Source organism: Strigops habroptila, chromosome 7 (genome assembly GCF_004027225.2).
Source record: "Strigops habroptila isolate Jane chromosome 7, bStrHab1.2.pri, whole genome shotgun sequence".
NCBI lineage: Eukaryota > Metazoa > Chordata > Aves > Psittaciformes > Psittacidae > Strigops > Strigops habroptila.
In genome coordinates this window covers 33,761,316-33,782,849 of record NC_044283.2, presented here as the reverse complement: position 1 = coordinate 33,782,849, position 21,534 = coordinate 33,761,316, and the positions used below count along the sequence as shown (strand labels likewise).

The window sequence follows — 21,534 nt, the reverse complement described above, 5'->3', positions numbered from 1 at the left end:
TAATAGCACTGCTGCTGCTATTATGGTTTGGATTATGGTCTTAAATGTGGAGGTGGATTATTTGGAGCTGTCGATGTTCCTCTTTTACAGATTTAAGAAACAAAAATTAGGTACTTCAAAATACTTTTTTTTTTTTCTCCTTTCACAGCAGAAGCTGATTATAAAACAGCGTCAGTTTTCTGTTTGACTAGATAGTCCTGTGACTTTTATGTATTTGACTTTGCATATGTTTCACTCACCTTATTATCCCGAATTTGGGTTCTCGAGGGAGGTCATGAATGTGTGAATTATAATCACAAGCTTATAAGCAAACAAGCAAACAAACCAACCCCAGCTACTCTCTGAGTCTGAATTCTGTCATTAGCTCCAATACTGATGTATACTCTGCCCTAGGTGTTAGATTTGCTTTCAGAGAAAATGCAGTTCAAATTAGTGTAATATATAAAGCATTTCTTCTAATCTACATATGGTCACTGCAGATTTAGTCTTTTTTCATAGAAATGGTACCTGCACAGTACTGCAGTAGTTGAGTTCTTGTTTGTGTTTATTCAGCAAACCGTTTGTTTGGTCTGTTGTCTTCAGCACAACAGCCACATCACCACATCTGTGATTTGATGGGTGGAGTCACAGCATCTCCTTAGGGGAGCTTTATGTGAACCTCAGGTGGTAGGAGGAGCTGTGGTGATCTAATCCTTGACTAGCTGTGGAATAGCAAGGAAATGGCCCAAGTGTATTTTTGAGGCACAGGCAGTTCATGTTCATAATCCTACTGATGAGGAATAAGTTGAAACTCCTGCAGAAGACCTTGCTTCCAGCATGTGTGAAGACAGGCTGAGAGAGTTGGGGCTGTTCAGCCTGGAGAAGAGAAGGCTGCGTGGAGACCTCATAGCAGCCTTCCAGTATCTGAAGGGGGCCTATAAGGATTCTGGGGAGGGACTCTTCCTTAGGGACTGTAGCGATAGGACAAGGGGTAATGGGTTTAAACTTAAACAAGGGAAGTTTAGGTTAGATATAAGGAAGAAGTTCTTTACAGTGAGGGTGGTGAGGCACTGGAATGGGTTGCCCAAAGAAGTGGTAAATGCCCCATCCCTGGCAGTGTTCAAGGCCAGGCTGGACGGGGACTTGAGCAACCTGGTCTAGGGTGAGATGTCCCTGCCCATGGCAGGGGGGCTTGAACTAGATGATCTTAAGGTCCTTTCCAACCCAAACCATTCTATGATTCTATGTGTCTGTGGATAGACGCTGATTTACCTGGTGACTGATCAGCTTTTCATTGTGATTTCATTGAGATCATGTTGTCAGGATACTTCATGGTACAGAATTTGGGGGTATAAAGAAAGCAAGCTTCAGCTGTTCCTGTTGCCTGCAGGTGGGGTGTCTTATGACAGAAGTTCATGTGAGTCTCAAGGCAGGGGTTTTTTGATTAGTGTATGAGCAGTAAAACAGCCAGGTACCTTATGCAGTATATACTTCCTGATAGGTAACTAATAATTGCATTTAGTTCAGCTACTGCTGTATGTGACAAAGATAGCTTTCTGATGACTCGCCTCTTTTTAAAAAAATAATGAATATATGCTTTAATTTTAGTCAGTGTACAGACGTTAACTAACGCATTAGTTAATGTTTTTGAAAATGCAACTTGGAAAGAGACACATTTTTCCAGTATTATTTCTGCAGTGTGACTGTGTGTCATCATCCCAGCAGAGAACATCCACTACTGGCCCAAATTCTGTTCACCCACCCATGAGCTGCAGTGCTGTTATCAGCTTTATTGTACTTCACTGTATTCATTATAGGTCAATGTGGTTGTAGTCAATGGGAACCTGGTGTGTTGCAAAGAAAGAGTACAGTGCATCTGTGGTGTGTCTGGTGCCTATACAGGTCCTTCCAAATTAAGCACTTGGTTTATGTTCCTCTCCAGAGAGAGGTTGCAACTGTCTTTGGGGATTTGTCAAGACCAGGTTTTTGCTTTGTAGGGCTAGGAACAAGGTTATTCCATGTGCCTGTGTTAGGGATGCTGGTTAGAGCACTCTGCTTGGGGAAAAATAACAGCCAGCCTAATCCCTTCCTAGTCTTCAGCAGAGCCTGTGGCCTGCTGTGGTATGCTAGCTACTTCCCTATTGGAGCAGGGTATTGTTATAGCACCATTAAAGCCGCTGGTTTTTCCAAGCCCAAAAGCTGCTCTCAAGTTAAAAGGACTTGTGCTGTTGAGGCTGATAATTCTAAGGTTATATCTGCTAACTGGATGTTAGATTTGAGGGTGTACACATGCCTTAAGATAAGCTTTTCTGTCCATTAATGTGTCTTGTTAAAGTACTTCAGTTTGTAAGGTAACTAATAGGAGGTTTGTGTAACAGCATTATCAGGCACCACCTCTCTAATTACTATGGGGCCCTGTGCAATGGGCCCTTTGTTAGGAGGGAGGGATGGGTGCACTTGCCTTGCTCCCTGCAGCAGCACTTATCCACGATTAGTTTTGAGAGGGAATGTTTGTTAATTACCCTTTTTTCTGTCAGCCTGGGTGGGGATACTTTACATATTAGAGGCATAACCACCAAGGTGACCTCTTGGTCAGGAAGAGACAGCATGTGCTCCGCAATTACGATTTATTACCTCTGTTATCGTACATAGAACTGAGATCCTGGAGATGGTGACGATCACTTTTCAAGAGGCTGGAAGACCCTCTTTTGCTTGTATTTTAAATCATTGTCCTTGATAAAAAGATTGAATAGAAAGTATGATGATGCACAGCAGTGAGGCTAAACCACAGACTGCCCTTTGAACTGTCATCTGTGCTCTTCTTTTGGCCAGTCCAATCACCATTTCTGCATTAGGCTTAGCTTCAGCAAGCCTGCCTCTGTGCTGTTCAGTGAGAATTACAGAGCAGCCTCTGAAAGGCGGAAGTTTATGTTCATATACCTGAATAGCTCTGAAGCTAAGAGCAAGCCATGCCCAGAAGATATTGGTGTGGTAAAGAATGAAGAGAGGAATGGCACATGACTGTCGTTGAGGAATTTTGAAGATGAAAGTTAGCATTTCGGCTGAGAAAAACAGAGTTTACTTAAACACTGCCCAAAATTTGAGGGACCTGTTTCAGGCAAAACATAGGTAGCAACAGTTTTCAAAGAACCTTCTTTAGCTTGGTTTATTAAGGAAGTGACTTGTGCTAGTAATTGCACCGGGATGTGGTTTCTTCCCGTACAGCTTAAGTCCGTTAGACTGTTCTTCCTAAATGTAACTCAGTGCTAGAATCTCACAGGTACTAAGCTGAGTAAAACAGATGATCTTCCCAGAGAGAGAAATGCTGATACATGACCTGAATTGTAGTAGTAGTAGGTATTGAAAAACCTGTATTAGAGAAACATGTCATGGGTTAATATGCCTCAGTCTTGGCTGGAATTCATGCCTTGCTCTGTACCAAATTATCTTTGCTGTAAAATGCAAAGTCATAGGAAGATAAGATTCGTTGGCCCCAGTGCTTAAGGACCTGCTTTTCTTTTCAAAGGAAAAGGTGAGGGTTGGTTGATGTCTGTGAGGTACAAAGCAAGAGACATGACCATTCTGGTGTATTTGGATGCCTGGCAATATAAATAATGGCACTAAATGAGCTACATGAAAACTGGTTCAGCTGCTAGACTGAAACGTTGGAGGGGAAGGAGTGGTTGGTTTTGATAGTGTGTTCTGAAAATTGGTTCTATTTTTCAAAAAAAGCCGAGTTTGTTCATTTTGTTCAGTGTGGGAAGATCTGTTCATTTTGTCAGGGAGGTGTTTTGTTTCCAGGTAGGTGTTTCTCTCAAAGAAAAAGCGTGGCTTCACAAAAACAGTAGAGGATGAGGAAGCGATAATGGCTTTTTGATCCAACATCTTAATGGCTGCAGCATCTGCTTAGGTGTGGGAAGTATATGTTTCATTTCATTCTCTGCTTGACGTACACCCTCCTCTCTCATCTCAGGAAGAGTCCTGAGCATTATATCACAGCCTGTACCCTTTTCTGGCTGCATTTCTGATAGATGCTTTTCAATAACACACAGTTAATGGGAACTGGCCACCAGATGCCCTAGCTGCTAGAGTAAAAAACTACACTCCGTCTTTCTCTGTGTCCCTGGGAATAATTGAAATACATCTCAAAGCTCTGTGGCCTGTGGCATGGAAACTGCTGGTGTTACTATTTGTTTGAATCAAGCTAAGCTTTCAGCTTGTCTCTTCTGCCTTGCAGCGACACTAGAAGTTAAATTTTTGGCAGTAGTATTTCAAGAATGACTTGAAATGCCATCTTAGTCCTTTGAAATATAGTCTTACCTCCTGGACAGAAAATAAGTGGAAATATTTTCTGCCTGGTAGGAGCATAGATGCATTTATCTTCCAAATACTTATAGTTTTTATTTTTTTTAAATTATTTTTCTTTAAATGAAGCTAAACTATTGCTGTAGAAGGTCTGTGCACTTGAATCTAGTACACATGCATGGTGCTGTGTAGGTGCACGAAGTGAAAAGATTTTCCTCATAAAGGATGGAGAGACACTAGAGTTAAGGTTTTTTCCCCAGGTTTTATTCTTAAGTTTTTCTTTCTTCAGATTCTTCAGTTTGAAGAAATTTTAGCCAACTCTTCATACCGAGAGCACTTCCGAATCTACATGGAAAGGATGGACAAGATGGCTTTGATCGGTCTTTGGGAGTCTGTGGAGTACCTGAAGAACGCTAACAAGGTGGAAGAAATTGCAAGTCTATGCGGCTTGTACATTAATGGGAATCTCTGCTGCTTGTGATCTTGATGTTAGGAAATGTCTTTATACTGATGTTACTCAAATAGCAATAGCATAGGATGGGTGCTAAGCAATTTAGGTGGTTTTTATCTTACTCATGTCAATGTTTGAGGATAATAAGCAATAAAAAATTGTGGACTGTTGTTATGATGGTTTACTATTGTTCTATGTAGCAACATGACCTGTAAAAAGGATACTTGATATGCTAAAGTACTAGAATTATTTCCCACTCCACCGGAGGGAAAAAAACCAAACCTTGCAGTAATGTTTTGGCTTTAGTTGTATCAGCTCATGTGAAACTTAAAAGTATATTACTGTTTGATAGTCTGTTCGTAAACTTCTCATCTTGCCAATTACAGGTAGCCCATTGAATCCAAAACCATGAAAATTGATGTATATATGTTTTCAAAATCCTTTTGAAAGAGCAGTTTTGCTTTGAAAGACCCCTTCATGTCCCCAACAGTTCTGTTGCTGTATAAGCAGCTAAGTTTCTCCAGAGAACAATGCTGTATTATAATTGTGCTAAGATAAAGTAGGAATGAGAACCCTCAAAGAGGGATAGGAAATACAAAGTTGCAAGAAGTATCCTGGAGCAGTGGTGCAGAGAAGAATGTTCAGGATAAGTTTGCTGTTTGTGAACAGTGGGCTGGATTTTGAGGAGAAACGGTTTTAAACCTCCAAGATTCATACTGGCATGAAATATGAATTTCATTATTAAGTATCAGTTAACTTCTTATTCACTGTAATTTTATTACTCTCTTATGTAAAAAAATTCTAGTCCACTGGAAAAACAAATGACGTCCTGTAACCAAAGTGGCAAATAATAGAGCATGAATAGTGACCATTAATATAACCTGAAGAAACAGCTAACAACCAACTCAGGCTAGAAAGTGTTCATAAAAAGGGCTTGTCAGGCACTGTAAAGAGAGTTGTATAAATCAGTTTTGATTTGCAAACTGCTCATGTTTGGAAAAGGTGCTATAAATCATTTTATGACCTTTCAGCTGTGATTTCTCTTTTTGCTTTCAAAACAATGTGTAGTGTGTTTATTCAAGACTTCCCATTTTACAAAAGAGATTCTAACATACTGTGCTCCTGTTCCTCCATGGAACATAAAGGTGGTCTGCCGCTACAGGGGCAGTTCTGATTACAAAAAAGTAGCAGCTATGCAGCCATGTGGCTGTGATACTGTCATATGAGGCAGGCCAGCACACTGTGCCATACTAATGGAGTGAATAAAACCTTTTTAATTTGGGTCAGTTTAGAGAGCTAATAATTTAGAGAAATGATTATAGGCTATGCTGCATGACTTCCTCTCTTTGCTGTTCATTACTGCACAGTTCAACCCTGTGCACTGTTCTGTGCTCAGTGGAAATACCTGGCCTCATGTACTGACAAATGTCTCTTCAGCTGTGCTTTTTTTCTGTTTCTTTTTTCTCTTCCCTTCCTCAAAATTAACTATAATGTATAAAGTGGGTTGATCCTCTTGAGAAGACAGGAGAACCAATACAGCTGAAGTCTACAATCTGAACTTAAAATGGTGACCACGGTGTTGCTTTAGCGCTTTTTTTCCTTTTAATAGCAGCTTTTGGAGCACACTTTTAAAAGCAGTGGTGCTTCTTCTCCAAGAAGCTATGGTAATTTTAGAACACAGCTGTTTCTTCACTTAACAAATACGGGTATTTATCTTGTGAATTCAACTGCCTAGCATAGGTGCGCAAGCAGAGTGCTTGATCTCAGTAAGAGATTCACAGATGTGTTCTCATACATCTGGGCATGAAATTAGTTTGATCATCCTTCAAATTATGCACCTGGATCCTGAGTCATCCTGATATTTTAAACATTTTTTCATTATTCTCTTCTCCCTCCCTCTCTCTCCTTGCTTCGTAGGCTGAAATACCTCAACTGGTGAGTGAAATATATCAGAATTTTTTTGTGGAAAGCAGAGAAATACCTGTGGAAAAATCCCTTTATAAAGAAATACAGCAAAGTCTCGTGGGGAATAAAGGCATTGAAGTATTCTACAGAATTCAGGCAGATGTTTACGAAACTCTAAAGGACAGATACTACCCCTCATTCATTGTCAGTGATTTATATGAGAGATCAGTCAAGAAGGAAGAAGAAAGAAGTTCTGCTCAGCTAACTCCTGAGGACAAAGATGAAGTGGTGAGTCACACAGACAGTTTCTTTCACTGTTATTTAAGGTGATCTGAAGATGATCCTGAGTAAAGCATATAATAGCATCTTCTGTCCTTGAGCTTTGGACTACTTTTTTTTTTTTTCTGATGTATTTATAAATATCATCACTCTTGTAGTTTCATCAGGCAAACCTGATATGTTTACAAGCTCTTTGAAACAAAATGGTACAAAATGACTGCTTAAACTTCAAATTAGTTGAAGTAGATATTTCAGATTTTCAAGCCTTTTGTATTTTGTATCGTTTATCATCCTCCTTAGTATCAGAGAACTCAAAATATACCTTATACCAGTTCAGCTGCTCTGCTTTTCAGTGAAGGAAATCTCACTGAAACATCAGTAGATTTCTGTCTAGGCATTGCCTGTCCCCATCCCCTGTGAGTTTCCTAGGTACTTAGTAGGTTTTAAAAGTTGCACAGAAGAGGAGGAAACAGTAATGAAAAATATCTTAGTGCTTTTTAAATAATTTATTGGATAAATTAATAGGCTATGTCAGAAGATAAAACTGATTTAAAATAGCACTAGAACTGTAAATACTAAACCAGGACATTTGAAATGTCATGAGCAATAACCCAATGGCAGCTCTCTTGGGACTTTTTTTTTTCAGTGGGTTCTCTAAATCAGTCAAGTTGGGGGAACTTGTTTTACATTTAAGAGCATTTTGACAAGAGCATCTCAGACCGGTCAGCAACTTTCATCAGGCTGCCACTTCAGATCAGCATGGGTATCTTCATTTTACACATGAACTTGCTCAGAACACAGTGAAGTGTAATACTTTGTCTCAGACTGGCTCTAAAGGGACAAAGAAGCAGAATCCAGAGATGCTGATTTGCATTCTGCCCTGTAGAAACAATTTTTCCAGAACCTACAGCTTTTGTAGTTGCTGCTTAAATATGACATTCCTTTCTGTAGGTGAGCTGTTACAATCTCTGTAGTCTGCATGTCAAGAAATCTTCAGAGATGAGCTGTTATAAATGAATTACTTCCAATATGAACTTTTAGAGCTTGCTGGATTTTTCATTGTTTGTTTGTCCCTGTATTCTTGATAAAAGATTCAAGACACATTTTCTGCCTTTCTCACTGCTAACTCAGCTATGTGTTGAGAGTGGTAGATACTTCAAAGACTCTCTGTCCTTGTGTTTGCAATCACTGGAACTTTGAGTTACTGGTTTTGTCCAGAACTTTCTAAACATTGTGCTTTTTAATCTCTAATATATATTTTATGCAGAGTCTAGCAGAGATAACTGTTTCTCTAAGAAAACTGACACAACACTTCAGGGCTAGCTGTCCTCTGTCAGATAACGCTTTAGCTGCCAAAAAATTAGATTTTTGACACCAGCATCATCTGTCCTTCTTCTGAGTCCTTGGATATATATGCACTGGATCTGAAGGCTGAGTCTGCAGTGAAACCTTAAAGGCTAATATATTGCCAAGTTGGCTTATATGGTTCAAGGTGTTCTGTAGTTTTAACAACAAATTAAGTATGAAGTTGCATATACTGTTAAAGCATCTCTTGAGTAGAGCAATCCTAATGGCTCTGTGCCATGCTTCAGGGTCTTCGAGGTGAAAATAAATTATAAGAATTCCTCTTTCTGAAGGTTCTTTCAGATGTTGGTGAAAATTACTAATAAGTTTGGGTTTTTTCCCTCTCCATGTGTAGGAAAACACAGCTGAGAAATCCGATGTTTCTGGAAGGATCCATATTGTTAGCAAATATTAATTGTTTTCATTTTAGTTTAGGTTTTGGAAGTCTACATCCTCACTTCCTGGGGCACTGTGGGAGTAACCTATGTTAATTCTCTATAAGTTTATTGTTAGAGCTAGATAGGTAAAAAGCCATCTAGTGTCCTTATGCAGGGGAGGACAAAACAGTGAGCCCTGATTAAATTTGAGAAAATCTAATCAGCAGATAGCAATTGAGGATTCCATTCAGCTGGTTCTCCTGCATGTGGGACAAGCGTTTTCTTCTTCCTTCCAGTCTGTCATAGTTTTTTGCTCCTTGGACAAACCTCCTTTAAAAGGTCATGAGTAGACGTACAAATACAGAAGCAAGCAGTGCCTGCATTCAGCACTTCAAGGAAATAGGGTCTGGTGGTTGCATTGGTGCTGCCTGTGTCAGATTGCCAGAATAAGCCCAAAGAATGTGTTTTGCAGGACTCACAGAAATGGAAGTCATTATCAGTTTAGCAATCAGGGGAAAATAGGACAATCCTTTATGATCTCAGCTTTGAGTGTGTTGGTTGTTTATTTGTTAGATTTGATAATTTGAATACAAGTAACTTGTTACCTTGTAATTTCAGTGTTTTTGTGATAAACCCAGTGATTCAGCAGCGGTTTTTCCTGTGCCTGAAATGTTAATGACAGAGAAATCATGTAGCCTACCTCTGGGAGCAGAGCCTTGCTAATTTGTAATTAATTGCAATCCTTTGATTACTAGAACCAAGCTTCTTCATATGAAAAGTCTTTTAATTCTTCAGTGTTCAAAACAGCTTTTTTAATTCTTTTTGACCTCTGTGCTTCCCAACAAGTACAAGGGTGTTTTATTTTATTTTTATGGTTTTGTTCAGTAGTGTTTTGAATAACACCCAGTGTTGTTAATTATTATTGTTACTCATACTATTGTAGTGCCAGGAGATGACAACAAGCTTCCGTGCGCTGACCTCTGTACATATGCTTGGAGGCAGTCTCTGACCTGCCATACATGCAAGCAGACAGAAGAAACGACAGGGCAGGCAAATGCAAAGCTGGAATAGGGCATGGATTTCATAGCCTAGACCTCCTGACTTCTGCATTATATTACTCTCCCTCATGAGGATCACACTTAGGTGATTAATTATTGTTGCTACTGCATCTCTTGTCAGGCCTTTTTTACTAAGATATAAAATACTGCAGAATTTACAGTAGGATTGTCTCCTCTAAAACTCACAGATTTAGTAGAGTATGAGACTTCCTTCTGTTAGCTTTTTGTTCATTGTATAAAGATAGAGCTTACTTAGTGGGAATATCATTCACAGAACACAGAACTCTCCTTCATGAGATTAGATTTATAGCTTCCTACAGATAAATTTAGATACATTCAGTCACAAGCAGACCTCAAAGATCTTTGAACATGGCAGCAGTAACATCTCAGTGCTGTGTTTGCTGAATCTTAAGGTCTCTTCATGCCTATTTGGGGAAGTACAGTAGGAAAGGGGAGGCTGAGGTAAATGCCAAAAGATGTTAAAGAGAATGTCACCGAAAGGTGTGAAAGTTTCTATTTTTTTGCATGCCTGTAGTACACAAGATGGAAAAAGCTGTTGATTTGTCTGAATGAATATGAGAAATGATTTATGGGTTTAGGGTGATGCATATGTGCTTTTAACACATTTTTGTTAACACGTCTAAAAACAGCAGTAAAATCTGTTTATGAAGAGAGAGGACGTGGTTTAGATCATTCTGCAGGCTGATAAATCTGTCTTACGAGGGTTTGTGGGAGGCAGGACTGTTTATTAGAGCTGTGGGCTTTTTGATTTTGTCCTGTGTCTCCCCCTATCTCATTATCTTGCAGTTCAGAGCTAAGTATTTGCTTTTCTGTCTGGCTCTGAATACTGATCATGACTACTAAGCTGTTGTTGCTTTTAAAGTAAACTTTGATTCTTCCTCTCATTTACACTAAAGCCTTAGCTTGAAGGTCATTTTACACAGTTGGCAAGAGTTGCCAAAGAGCTGTGGTATGAGTGGTTCTTGTTGGGGTTGGTTGGTTGGTTTTTTTAACAGACTTACATTTCATGTTAGATCTGATGGTTGGAATATCTGTTAGAATCTGTTGTACCTATATTTTTATCTATATCAGGAAGTGTTCATACACATAAAATGCTTATGGAAAAAAGAGTAACTGTCTCCTTTTTCACATTAATTATGCAATTACTCCCATTTTCTCTTCCTAGAGCCAAGGTTGTGAAGAAGCTACTGAAGAATGCAGCACAAGAATTAATGAACAGGCCAGTTACGCTGTAAATAAACTTCGCCAGCTAAATGACAAGCTTGAGTATAAGAAACAGGCTCTAAATTCCTTATGTAATTCACCAAAACCTGACAAAAAGGTAAGCACCTTTAGTGTCTTCAGTCTTTTAATATTGTGTGTGTGTTTGTGTAATATCCAGTTGTCCTAGGCTTTTTTTGGACAGGTCAGATTGCTATTTCAATTAGACGGTTAGAGAAAGTAAAATCAGAGCTTAGTTTATTTTACCATTTCTGTTTTTAAAGCTATTGTAACTAAAATTGCAAGTATGATTTATTGGCTTTGTTTGTCATAGAATAATGACCGCTTTCCCAGCGGTCTTGCTGCTGTGTCAATGGCAAATAGTATTTCCTCTTTGCATCCCGACCCACCCCTTACCTGTGTAATTCTTTATGGCAGCTTGTTTGTCCCTGCTGCATGCGCAGCACTGCAGCGGAGGGATGTGCTGGTTAACTTCTGCTCCCCCTGCTGGCCTTGAAATAGCAACACAATTTCATACTCTACAGTTGTGTCTGGCTTGCTCAAATAAAGGGGAAAAATAAACCCCCAAACCTATAAAAGTGACTGATTTCCTTTATAAGGAGTTAGGAGAAATCTTCAGGGCACACTTTCATCAGTCTAAAAAGTCTGAGATATATAACTCTCTCTCTGGGCTTGGATTAAAAAAAGTAAATCTTTTTCTCTTGGAAAAGTGCAACAGTTAAGCAATCTAAGAACTTAGGCAGGAGCAAGTGATTTGCATTTGGCTTAGGCCAACTCATTTGCATTGCTTCTGAGGATGATATTGCAGGACTGTTGTTCAGATGCAGCAGCTTGGCCGAGCTTTTCAAGTGTAATGAGGTTGGTTGCAAATGGTCAACAGTGGGTGAGATGAACAAGTAGCCAAGGTGTCTCACCAGAATGCCTTCATTCTAGGAATAGCAAAAATGTACCTGGGCATTAGTGATTGTTCAGGGCCTGGGTTCAGAGTGAGTGCTAAGGTGCTGGTCTGAATACAAGTTGACACCCTGCTCATTCTCTGCTGGCATAGCTCTGCTTTCCCGCTAAGAGAAAGATGTGGACAGTAGCATTTGAGGTAGCCATGGTTAGCTTCATTCCCTCTGTCCCTTCCACATCTCCCTGCTGCCAGAGGTTACTGCAGACAAGTGGAAATGTGTCCACAGCTGTTCTAGGATGTTCTGCTGAGTGTGTGTCCTCAGCTGGCGGAGGATACCTCTTATTTGTCAACCAACCACTACTGCTCAGAGTGGTGAGGGCACAGATGTGTCCCTTCTGCCCCAGTGCCTGTATTGCTGCAGTAGCATTTACCTGTGGACCTTTTAAATGGATAGTTGGGGTGGCCAGTGTTGAGAGCACCTTATCACAGGTACATTATTTTTTCTCCTCTGGATGTAAAGGTAAAAATCTGTGCCTTGATGAGAACATCTTTTTAAATGTGTGCTTTCCACAATAAGTCCTTTCCCTTCCAAACCAAAAATTAACTAAGTGGTAACTTCCTGAATTATTGTTAACATAGCTAAGGTCCTCGAAATGAAATCTATTCCCAGGTTCTTTGGTCGCATCATGTATATCTGAAAATAGTAAGGAGAGGAGGTCTTCAGTAATGTGTATTTCAGTAACTGGAATTTCAAGTTTGTATACAACATACAATGTGTAATATATGGATGTAATATATAATCCTATCTAAAGTGTCTTTTATGCTGATAGTGAGATAGTAGCATAACTTTTTAACTTTCTTTATTTTAGTATTGGGGTTGACCTTTAAGATTATTGTGTATTCTGTGAGTTTATAAGAGACATCATAGATTCTCTCACAAGTTTTTTCCCATCTGAATTGTTCTTTCTTTCCCAGCTTTTGTGCCTTTTCTCCTTTCTGAATACTGTCCCCAAAGACACAACAGGCACGTTGCACAAGCTGCTTCTTACTAATTGTAATCACTAAACTTTCCTCCACAGATTGTTTCTAAGCTGAAGGATGAAATTACTCTCATGGAGAGAGAGCACAGTGACCTTCAGTTGCACATTGCAAGAACAGACTGGTGGTGTGAGAATCTTGGCTTGTGGAAAGCCTTCATTGTCTCAGGCGAGGTATGGGGGTGTTTTCTTCTTTTTTTCTTCTGGGTCAGTTCAAACTTGCATGAAGAGAAGAATAAAAACCTGTGTATACTTTCCTTATACCTTTGTGTACACTGTCTATACTTTGTATTTACTTGGTGGGGGAAACCCTCATCTCTTCTGAACTTCACCTCTGTTTCCCCAGCAACTGCTAGAATGCACATACAGCATTTCTGTTCCTCAGACACTGTTGTTGTAGTGGAGTTATAAAAATACCTACATGTGTATGAACTGGTTTTGGCATTGGGCAATTTGCTATCTTAGGGGCATTGTTTTTCATGGGAACTGTCTCTTGTTATATTACCATGCCATCACACTTGGGTGCAGTTGTGTCTCTGCTATGTCTCAAAGATGCAGTACTTACATGTTTTGTGTCTTATTATGTTTAATGGCAAAAGAGGTTCCAGGGGACTATACCCTGAAAGAAAGGTGGTTGTTGGTTTGTGGGTTTGGGGTTGGTTTTTTTTTTGGTGGTGTTGTGCTCTTCTGTTTGGGCATAGGCAAACAATTGTAGAATGAGTGTAAAAAGAAATTGTAACGGAAACAAAAAGTGTTACCATCTTATGACTTTCTATTAACACTTGGCATGAAAGGAACGTAATAAATGCTTGTTATGTAGTAACTGTAGGCTCACACCATACAATAGCAATTTTCTTGATGGTATCACTTCAGAGAATTAAAGATTAATTGGATCTTTACTGGCTTGCCTTCCTGTGCTATTAAGAAAATGTTCCTTAAATAAGTTGTTTACTTGAGGTAATTTTTCTTGGAGGAAAAAGCATGTGCTGTTGAGTTTATTTGGTTGTCTTGAGTTCTTGCAAACTATTGGCAGGTCTGTCAGTGGTTAAACTCATTGTAAAAGAAGAAATAAATCCAACAGGTTAGAAACTTAAGGTGCCATTTAAAAAAAATGGATTCTTACTATGTAGACATCTGGGGGTTTGTTTTAGTGCTATTTGCAGGTGACACAGTTGAGAACAGAGAAGCTCTTAAGTTATCTTTAAGAGTTCTCTCCAGCTTTTGAAGTCTGGTTTTAAAAAACCACCAATATGTATGCAGCAGAACTGCAGCTTTCTGGTAAGGGGCACCATGCAGAACTGCCCAGCATCTCCCTTATTACCAGGTGAGAAGGTGGTTCAGCTAAATAAGAGGGAGGTTGGGAGAGGCTTCTAATTATTTGCCACTTTAACTGTAACTTAGAAGTAACACTGGATTAGATAATTAAATGTTGTTTGTACTCTCTTAGCTTGAATCTTTCAGTATTTAAGGTTGTAGTCATATAAATGCACTAGGTGTGTGTGTGAAATGTATACATTAAAAACCTCCACAATGTAAATGGTATAACCTACAGAGTCTTTTGGTAACTGATATTTCTGATTAAACTGTCTTTGGAGACTCAGTGGCTTGGCTGATTGGTAGAGGTTGAAAAAAGACAGTAGGAACATGCAGAATGAGGGGACCCATAATAACAACTCATCTAATTCAGAGAGTCACTTCCCCATGACAAGTATTATTCCCCCCATACCAGCAGGTATAAAACTTAAAGCTACATAACCTAACCCACTCTACTTGCTTTAAGGCTTTTGGCCTTGTATGGTTTCGTATTGTAGCAGATGTTCTGCTGCCTCTGTCCGAAGACAGATGACTGTTTCAGAGCATAGCATCTTTTTAAGAATGTATTACTTTCATAAGGAATGGAGTTTGTAGATTTGAATAAGGTGAAAAAATAGAGTGTCTTATTTAAATATATTGGAATTTAGGATGTTTTAAGTTGAGTGAATTGAGGAAAACAGTGGTGTGCCTGATACACCTTCTGCAGTCTTTCTATGTTTAGAAGAGACTTCTAAAGGCCTTTTTTTTAACAGCAGTCTGCTTAGCCCCTATTTCACTGCTGCACAGCTTGGGTGGGCTCTTTCAGAGAGCTGCTCTGAAACAGCTGAAGGTAGTTTCTGGTGAATCATACGATTCTTCACTGGCTTAATGACTGGGCTAATTTTTGTTAGTGTTTAATCATTCCTGGCAGATGTCTGGGCCAGCCTTTAGTGCTTCTAACAGGTGATTCAAGGGCTTTCCTTGCCAGCTTGTTACTTTTCTGAACTATTATTACAGCTTTTGCTAATGCTAAATTTACATTTTACCTGCTGCAGCTAATAACTTTAGCTTCTCCTGGAAAGTAGTCAATAATATTTGTTCCTCATTTGTTCTTGCAATATTTCATTGAATGTGTCTTACTGTTACCACACCATACACCCCAGTAAGAAGTGCTCACCCTGGTGTACACCTTGTAGTTTTTATTAATGGGCATAGGTGTGTCAACGTCCTCATTCACATCTATCCACTTTGGGACTTTGTGTCTCATAGGAAGAAGGTAGAAACCTTACCCTTTGTGGATTATGTCATGCTAGTGTCTTTGGCATGCTAATAGACAGTAAATTCTGAAATAATTAATCTTTACATTGTCTTGAGGCTGTGGAGTTGCTGCCAGTGCAAAAACCCTGATAGCCTGAAGCTGCTTTGGGTACTTGAGGGCTGATTCTGTCCTTGCCTGGTAAGTAGCAGTGAATAACCTGAAAGACTTGCAGGTGTGGGCTGAGGAAGGGCCGAGAAGGAGACCTGTGGAAATTCTATCCTCGGGGCTAATTCCGAGAGCCCTTGCAGTGCTGTGAGGTGATCAGGGACGAGACCTTCGGATTTGGAAAACCAAACCAGAGAACAAATGTTAAGTTTATGCTCATGAAGAATCAGAGCTGCAAGAGGGTTGGGATTGTTCTCAGAAAGAACTGGATGATTTTTAGGATGGAGGTTTTAGAAGAGCAATGAAGTCCCACAGCATGGCATTGGAGGTTCAGTGTTCAGCAGGATCTCTGTGCTTCATCTCCCACCTGCTGGAGCACATTTTGGCTGGAAGCAGTAGGTACACTGTTGGCTTGTCAGATGTGCAGCTCATCTTGTAGACCTTGTAGCAGCCTTCCAGTATCTGAAGGGGTCCTCCAAGGATGCTGGGGAGGGACTCGTCATTAGGGACTGTAGCGATAAGACAAGGGGCAATGGCTTCAAACTTAAACAGGGGAAGTTCAGGTTAGATATAAGGAAGAAGTTCTTTACTGTGAGAGTGGTGAGGCACTGGAACAGTTGCCCAGAGAAGTGGTAAATGCTCCATCCCTGGCAGTGTTCAAGGCCAGGTTGGATGGAGTCTTGGGTGACATGGTCTAGGGTGAGGCGTCCCTGCCCATGGCAGGGGGGTTGGAACTAGATGATCTTAAGGTCCTTTCCAACCCAAACCATTCTGTGGTTAAGTACCAAGTCCTCCCATTTTGAGAATGTGCTTCCAAAGGAATGACTTCCTGCTGACAATTACAGTTGAGATACCCTACACATATGCAAATCCCTGTGCTGTGGATGAATGTGCAATGGAGAATGATATGGATGGCTCAAACCAGCATTTTCCGCACTGATCTCCCAAGTTTCCATAAGCATCTGCCAGGAGGTGTTTGTGAGTCACCTACAAACACAAACCCAATCTAGCTCGGGGGTAGGTAGGTAGGGCAGGGACTGTCCCAGGAGATCCTGGGCCCTCTGTGCCAGGCCTCCCCGACCTACATTTTGGAGGCCATTCAAGCATCTCTTTCTGCAGTAGTCTGGCAGGAGAAAGGCAGTTCCCCAAATAGCTCTGCTGGGAACCAGGCACATTTTCACATGTTCAAGCTGGTGCTTTGTATTCTGTCTGGGTGCTGATGCAGGTTTTTATGGCAGAGAGATGTGAAACCTAGGCCACAGATCAGGTTTTCCAATGGTCATGTGCAGCTTTAGGAGTGCATCGCAGGAAATATTCTTCCTCTATTCCTCTAATATTCCAAGTTAGGATCCACATGCAAAATCATTTTAATTCTAATTACTAGATGAAGACACATTACAAGTACAGCTCTCAACAGCCTAAAAATATGAAGGTAGGTTTTAGCTGTGTCTCCTATAGCGGTGACATAGCTGCTCATCAAATTATCACTGGCATTAAGTGTTGTCAGACCTTTACAGGCTTCTCAGAAAATATTATATGAATTTTAAAGTTTATTCTTATCCCAATTGGATTAGTTAAATATTCTTTAAGAAAAAACCACCCCAAAAAGATTAAAAATTACTACTTTCCTCAGAAAAATTGTGTGAGAGTGGTATTTTTTAATTACCTTGCTGTTACTTGCATGTATATTAAGACAAGCATTTGAGAGTTTGGCTTCGCCAAAAAAAAAGTATTTACTTCCCATAATTGCCATTCATAATCTATTTAGCTGTCTCCTTAAAACAAGTAATCAAAAATCTGTTGCCATTAGGGCATGAGGATGAAATCGCGGGTGGCTCATTAAAGTAAGGAATGATATGATCATGCTGCTGCTGTTGTCTCGAGAAAAATCGTTTAACAACTTTGCAGTAGTTTTCCCATTTACACAGTGTGGTTAATTGCTCCTCCTTCCTCTGGCTGTTGTACAGCTTGATTCATTAGTAGCTTTGTGAAGTTGTGAGTCCTTCAGAAACAAACACTGCGTGGATACCACGCTCTGTGCATGCAGAATAGCTCAAGTGAGCAGAGAAATTGCTTGAGGCAGCACCAGCTGCTGCAGGGCCCAGCTGCAGAGCTGCTGTGCCTGGCGTGTGGGTGAGCCTCAGCACGAGCATGGGGAAAGAAGGGGGAAATAAAGGGAGAACGCTCAGAAAAATGCAGATGGGAGAGATGGAGTATTGGTAAGTAATCAGAATGCTGTGCGGTACGCACCTTAACAACTGAAATAATACATGCAGCTGTTTGAAAAAGACATGTCAGGGAGATTTGATTGCTGATGGGCAGCATTGCCAGGCTGTATGTAAAGTGTAATAGTGGTTAGCTGGAGGACTCATTCAGGATTGACATAGCATTTTGGGTGAAGTTTAGTTCATTGAGGAGGTATTGCTCCATGTGTCACCTTCAAACCGCAAGAGAAGTGTGGGACTGATGGTGACTGAATTTGCAAGCCAGTTATCTGGCAGCCCAAATGTTCCACTGTTTGCTTTCAAAGTAGCATGTCTTACTGTTGGTTTCTTTCCCACAAGGTTTTAGAAGAGAATGGAGAACAAGTGCCCTGTTACTCTGTCATGGTGAGTTTACAAGATGTTGGTGGAGCTGAAACTAAGAACTGGACTGTTCCCAGGAAGCTCAGTGAGTTTCAGAACATACACCGGAAACTCAGTGAGGTACGAATCTTGGTTAGGGGAGGGAGAAGATGCAGGTTGCTGAAATTTGTCAGAATGATGCTTGGAGGAGGGAAAACGAGATAAAAAATTCATACTGCCAGTTTTTATGCCAGCCTTTAAGCTTTTAGAGCTTGTTTTCTATGCATGTTTCTGGCCTCTGCCAGATGCTTATAAAACTTGTTGATTTTTTCTTTTCTTAATAATGAATGTTTTACTGAACTACCCCAATGTCAAAATGGTATATGCTCTGAGCTGTCATACACAAGCCTCTTTTAAATCTAGGTTTTGTCTCTGGCTTCCAGGGTGATATTAGAAATGACAGCTTTTGGGGACAAGAAGGTTTCCTTTTTCAGAGCTTTAACCTTTCTGTCTGATAAGGTGTAGATAATGGTGATGTTGTGAAGGGAAGGGGTATCAGCCCATAATGGGTAAGGAAAGGTATTTTTCATGTTAAATGAGCTCTCATTTCTTCTCTACAGTGTTTTCCGTCATTAAAGAAAGTTCAGTTGCCTTCCCTCAGCAAGCTGCCCTTCAAATCCATAGACCAGAAATTCATGGAGAAATCCAAGAACCAGCTTAACAATTTTCTGCAGGTAAGAAAACAAAGACAAAACCAACAGATACCTAAGCAGGAGAGTTGAGTGGATGTTGTCTCTCTATTGCCTAAAGAGAGAGCCTAGACAAATAGGTTAGATATAAGGTTTGACGCTATATATGTCGAAGTTGTCCAAAATGCCTGAATTTGAGATGAGTGTGGCTGATTGATAGTAATCATTCCTCTAGTGGTAAGTTAATTTAAACTTTGATTAATTAAGAAATAGTAGATAATGAATCCTGTAAAGCACTTCACAACAAATTCCTTACAAATTAGAACTTTATTTAAAAATAAAGTTTTAAGAAAAACCCTTTAATCTTACTAGTCTTAATACTTTAAAACTAGCTTCTTAAAGTACCTTTGTGAGACATGAATTATTTTTTTTGCTCACTCTGCCTCTGAGCCATGTCTTAATCAGTTTTATTGGGTGGCCTGGCACGATTTCTTCCTTAACACACCAATTAAATATTTCTTGTTGTTTCTGTCATTATTTTTCTTCCGTAGAAGTTGCTCTCTGATGAAAGACTCTGCCAGAGTGAAGCACTTTACGCCTTCTTGAGTCCTTCCCCAGAGCACCTCAAAGTTATTGATGTGCAAGGAAAGAAGTCGTCTTTTTCACTCTCCTCATTTCTAGAACGACTTCCTGGTGATTTGTTTTCTCATCAGGAGGTAAGTGGTAGAAAAGTAATCTTCCCAAATTTAATTACTTATCCAAAGCAAGCAGGGAGAGCCATTAATATAATGCATTTGAATGGCAGGTCATATTGGAAGGCATTTCCAAAGGTAATTTTTAATTTACTGTAAGTGAACAAAGAGTCAGAAATAAGAGCTGTCCATGAATTTTAAAGGTGTTTGTTAATGAAATATGTTTCCTGCCCTTTGATAAAAATACATATATAGGCAAATGTGTAATCTGTCACAAATAAACAAATTTCAGTCCATGTGGGATTCTTTATTTTATTTATAGCAGAATTTCCCACTTTTTGTGCTCTTGACACGCATATTTCAGAGGGTTTTTGACAGGTAAAAATAATTCTCTTGGGAAACTTCTCTTGGCAGGGAACAGCTGTGTGTCCTTAATTCCTGGAGAGCTGAAGCAAAGCTAGTTCTGACAAAAAATGAAGGCAAATGGTGCAGGCTAACAGAGGGAATTTGCCAATATAGGCGGGAGCCCATGTGGGCAAACCACTTTGAGAATTTGATACTAAGCCATAATAAACTATTGTCTTTCAAAACACAATGAAGAATAGATTAGTGACTAAAATAGCTCATTGACTAAAATTGCCCATAATTTCATGGCTGGCTGTGGTTCATGTAATGGATAGAAAATGCACTATGGTGTAAGAATTTACACTTCTCATTGCATTTTCTAAATGATGGGGGATTTGCTGAACAGCAGAAAAACAGAGCAGGGACCCTGGAGAGAACATTAGGTTTAACTTCCTGCTCCAAGCAGTCTCCACTGTACTAGGAAGATTTTTTGGCATGTGTTTCTCTAACGTGTTGTTAAACCTGCTGTTCTCTAGATGAGCAAGGCAGCGTATCCTGATTCTCAACTGTCTTCATGGTTAGAAACCTTTTATTACTTCCTAACATAAATCTCCATTCTTTAGCCAGCCAGCTCTTCTCCTGTCTGCAGCAAATGCCCAACAGTTTGGGTTGGTGTCATCTCAGTTATCAGGATTTACTACTTTTGTCTTTTATGCTTTTGTTTCTATGACTGAGCAGCCCCAATTTCTCCTAGTTTTTGTTAGGTTATGTTTTATTTAGTTCTTATGGTCCTGCTCTAGACTTACCTGATTATTCATATTTTTCTTAGAAATATGGTGACTAAAGTTTGAAACATGATGTTCCCACTAGGTTTTCCTATTCCCATGTATGAAAATATTTTTCTATCTGTATGTGTATACACATGACACAACCAACGTTTGCGCTTAAACACTGTGGTATTACACTTGCCTTTTCCACAGCAGTATGGCCCCGTGATCATTTTCTGTAATAGTATCAATATCAATTGTTTCATTTCCTGCATTTACACAGTGAGTTATTGGTGCTTTGCATCTGTCTTTATCAAACTGCACCCTGTGGGCTCAACCGCAAACTCCGTAAGCTTATTTTTCATTCTGTTGCCCAAGTGCTTAATGAAAATATGGAATTATGTCTACTATGAAAAATTAAATAAAACATAATTTCTTGGATAATTAAAATAAAAAAGGGACCAGAAGCCTGTTGACCAGGGGAAGATAGTGAGCAGGACTGGAGTTTGCTGGAGACTGTGTCCCTGGAGAAAATCTGTTCATCATCAGTGAATATGTGTGCTTGTGCAGTAAGATGGGTAATGATTTGTGATTTACTTGTGTGGCATTTCTTGTCAGTATGGTGTTGGAATATGCAACACTATGGAGTTAGTTATATATAGGCCACTGTGCAGTGCCATGCCTGGAGAAGATTCAGGGACTGGAAATATACTCAAAGTCAATGATAGACTTTAGATGGGATTTGAAGGGTGTGCGGAAAGAGTAAGACAAACTGATGACCAGCTGAGATGCTGTAGGATACTCTCTGTAAAGCAGGGTTCAAATGACAGGCAAGGGATAGCTGAAAGATTGTGGCCATAAGGCCAAGAAAGACACCAAAGTAATGCAG

General features: G+C 39.8%; 1 protein-coding gene across 1 annotated transcript in view; it reads left to right on the top strand.

The window, feature by feature from the left end:
- The window catches only part of SNX25 (sorting nexin 25), an 87,276-nt gene that overhangs the window by 58,297 nt on the left and 7,445 nt on the right, over positions 1-21,534 (top strand). Inside the window, exons 8-14 of the mRNA XM_030493040.1 lie at positions 4,574-4,705; positions 6,653-6,928; positions 10,885-11,040; positions 12,915-13,046; positions 18,153-18,293; positions 18,773-18,886; positions 19,393-19,557. Coding sequence (XP_030348900.1) covers positions 4,574-4,705; positions 6,653-6,928; positions 10,885-11,040; positions 12,915-13,046; positions 18,153-18,293; positions 18,773-18,886; positions 19,393-19,557 — 1,116 coding nt within the window. The remainder of the gene's footprint in view (positions 1-4,573; positions 4,706-6,652; positions 6,929-10,884; positions 11,041-12,914; positions 13,047-18,152; positions 18,294-18,772; positions 18,887-19,392; positions 19,558-21,534) is intronic.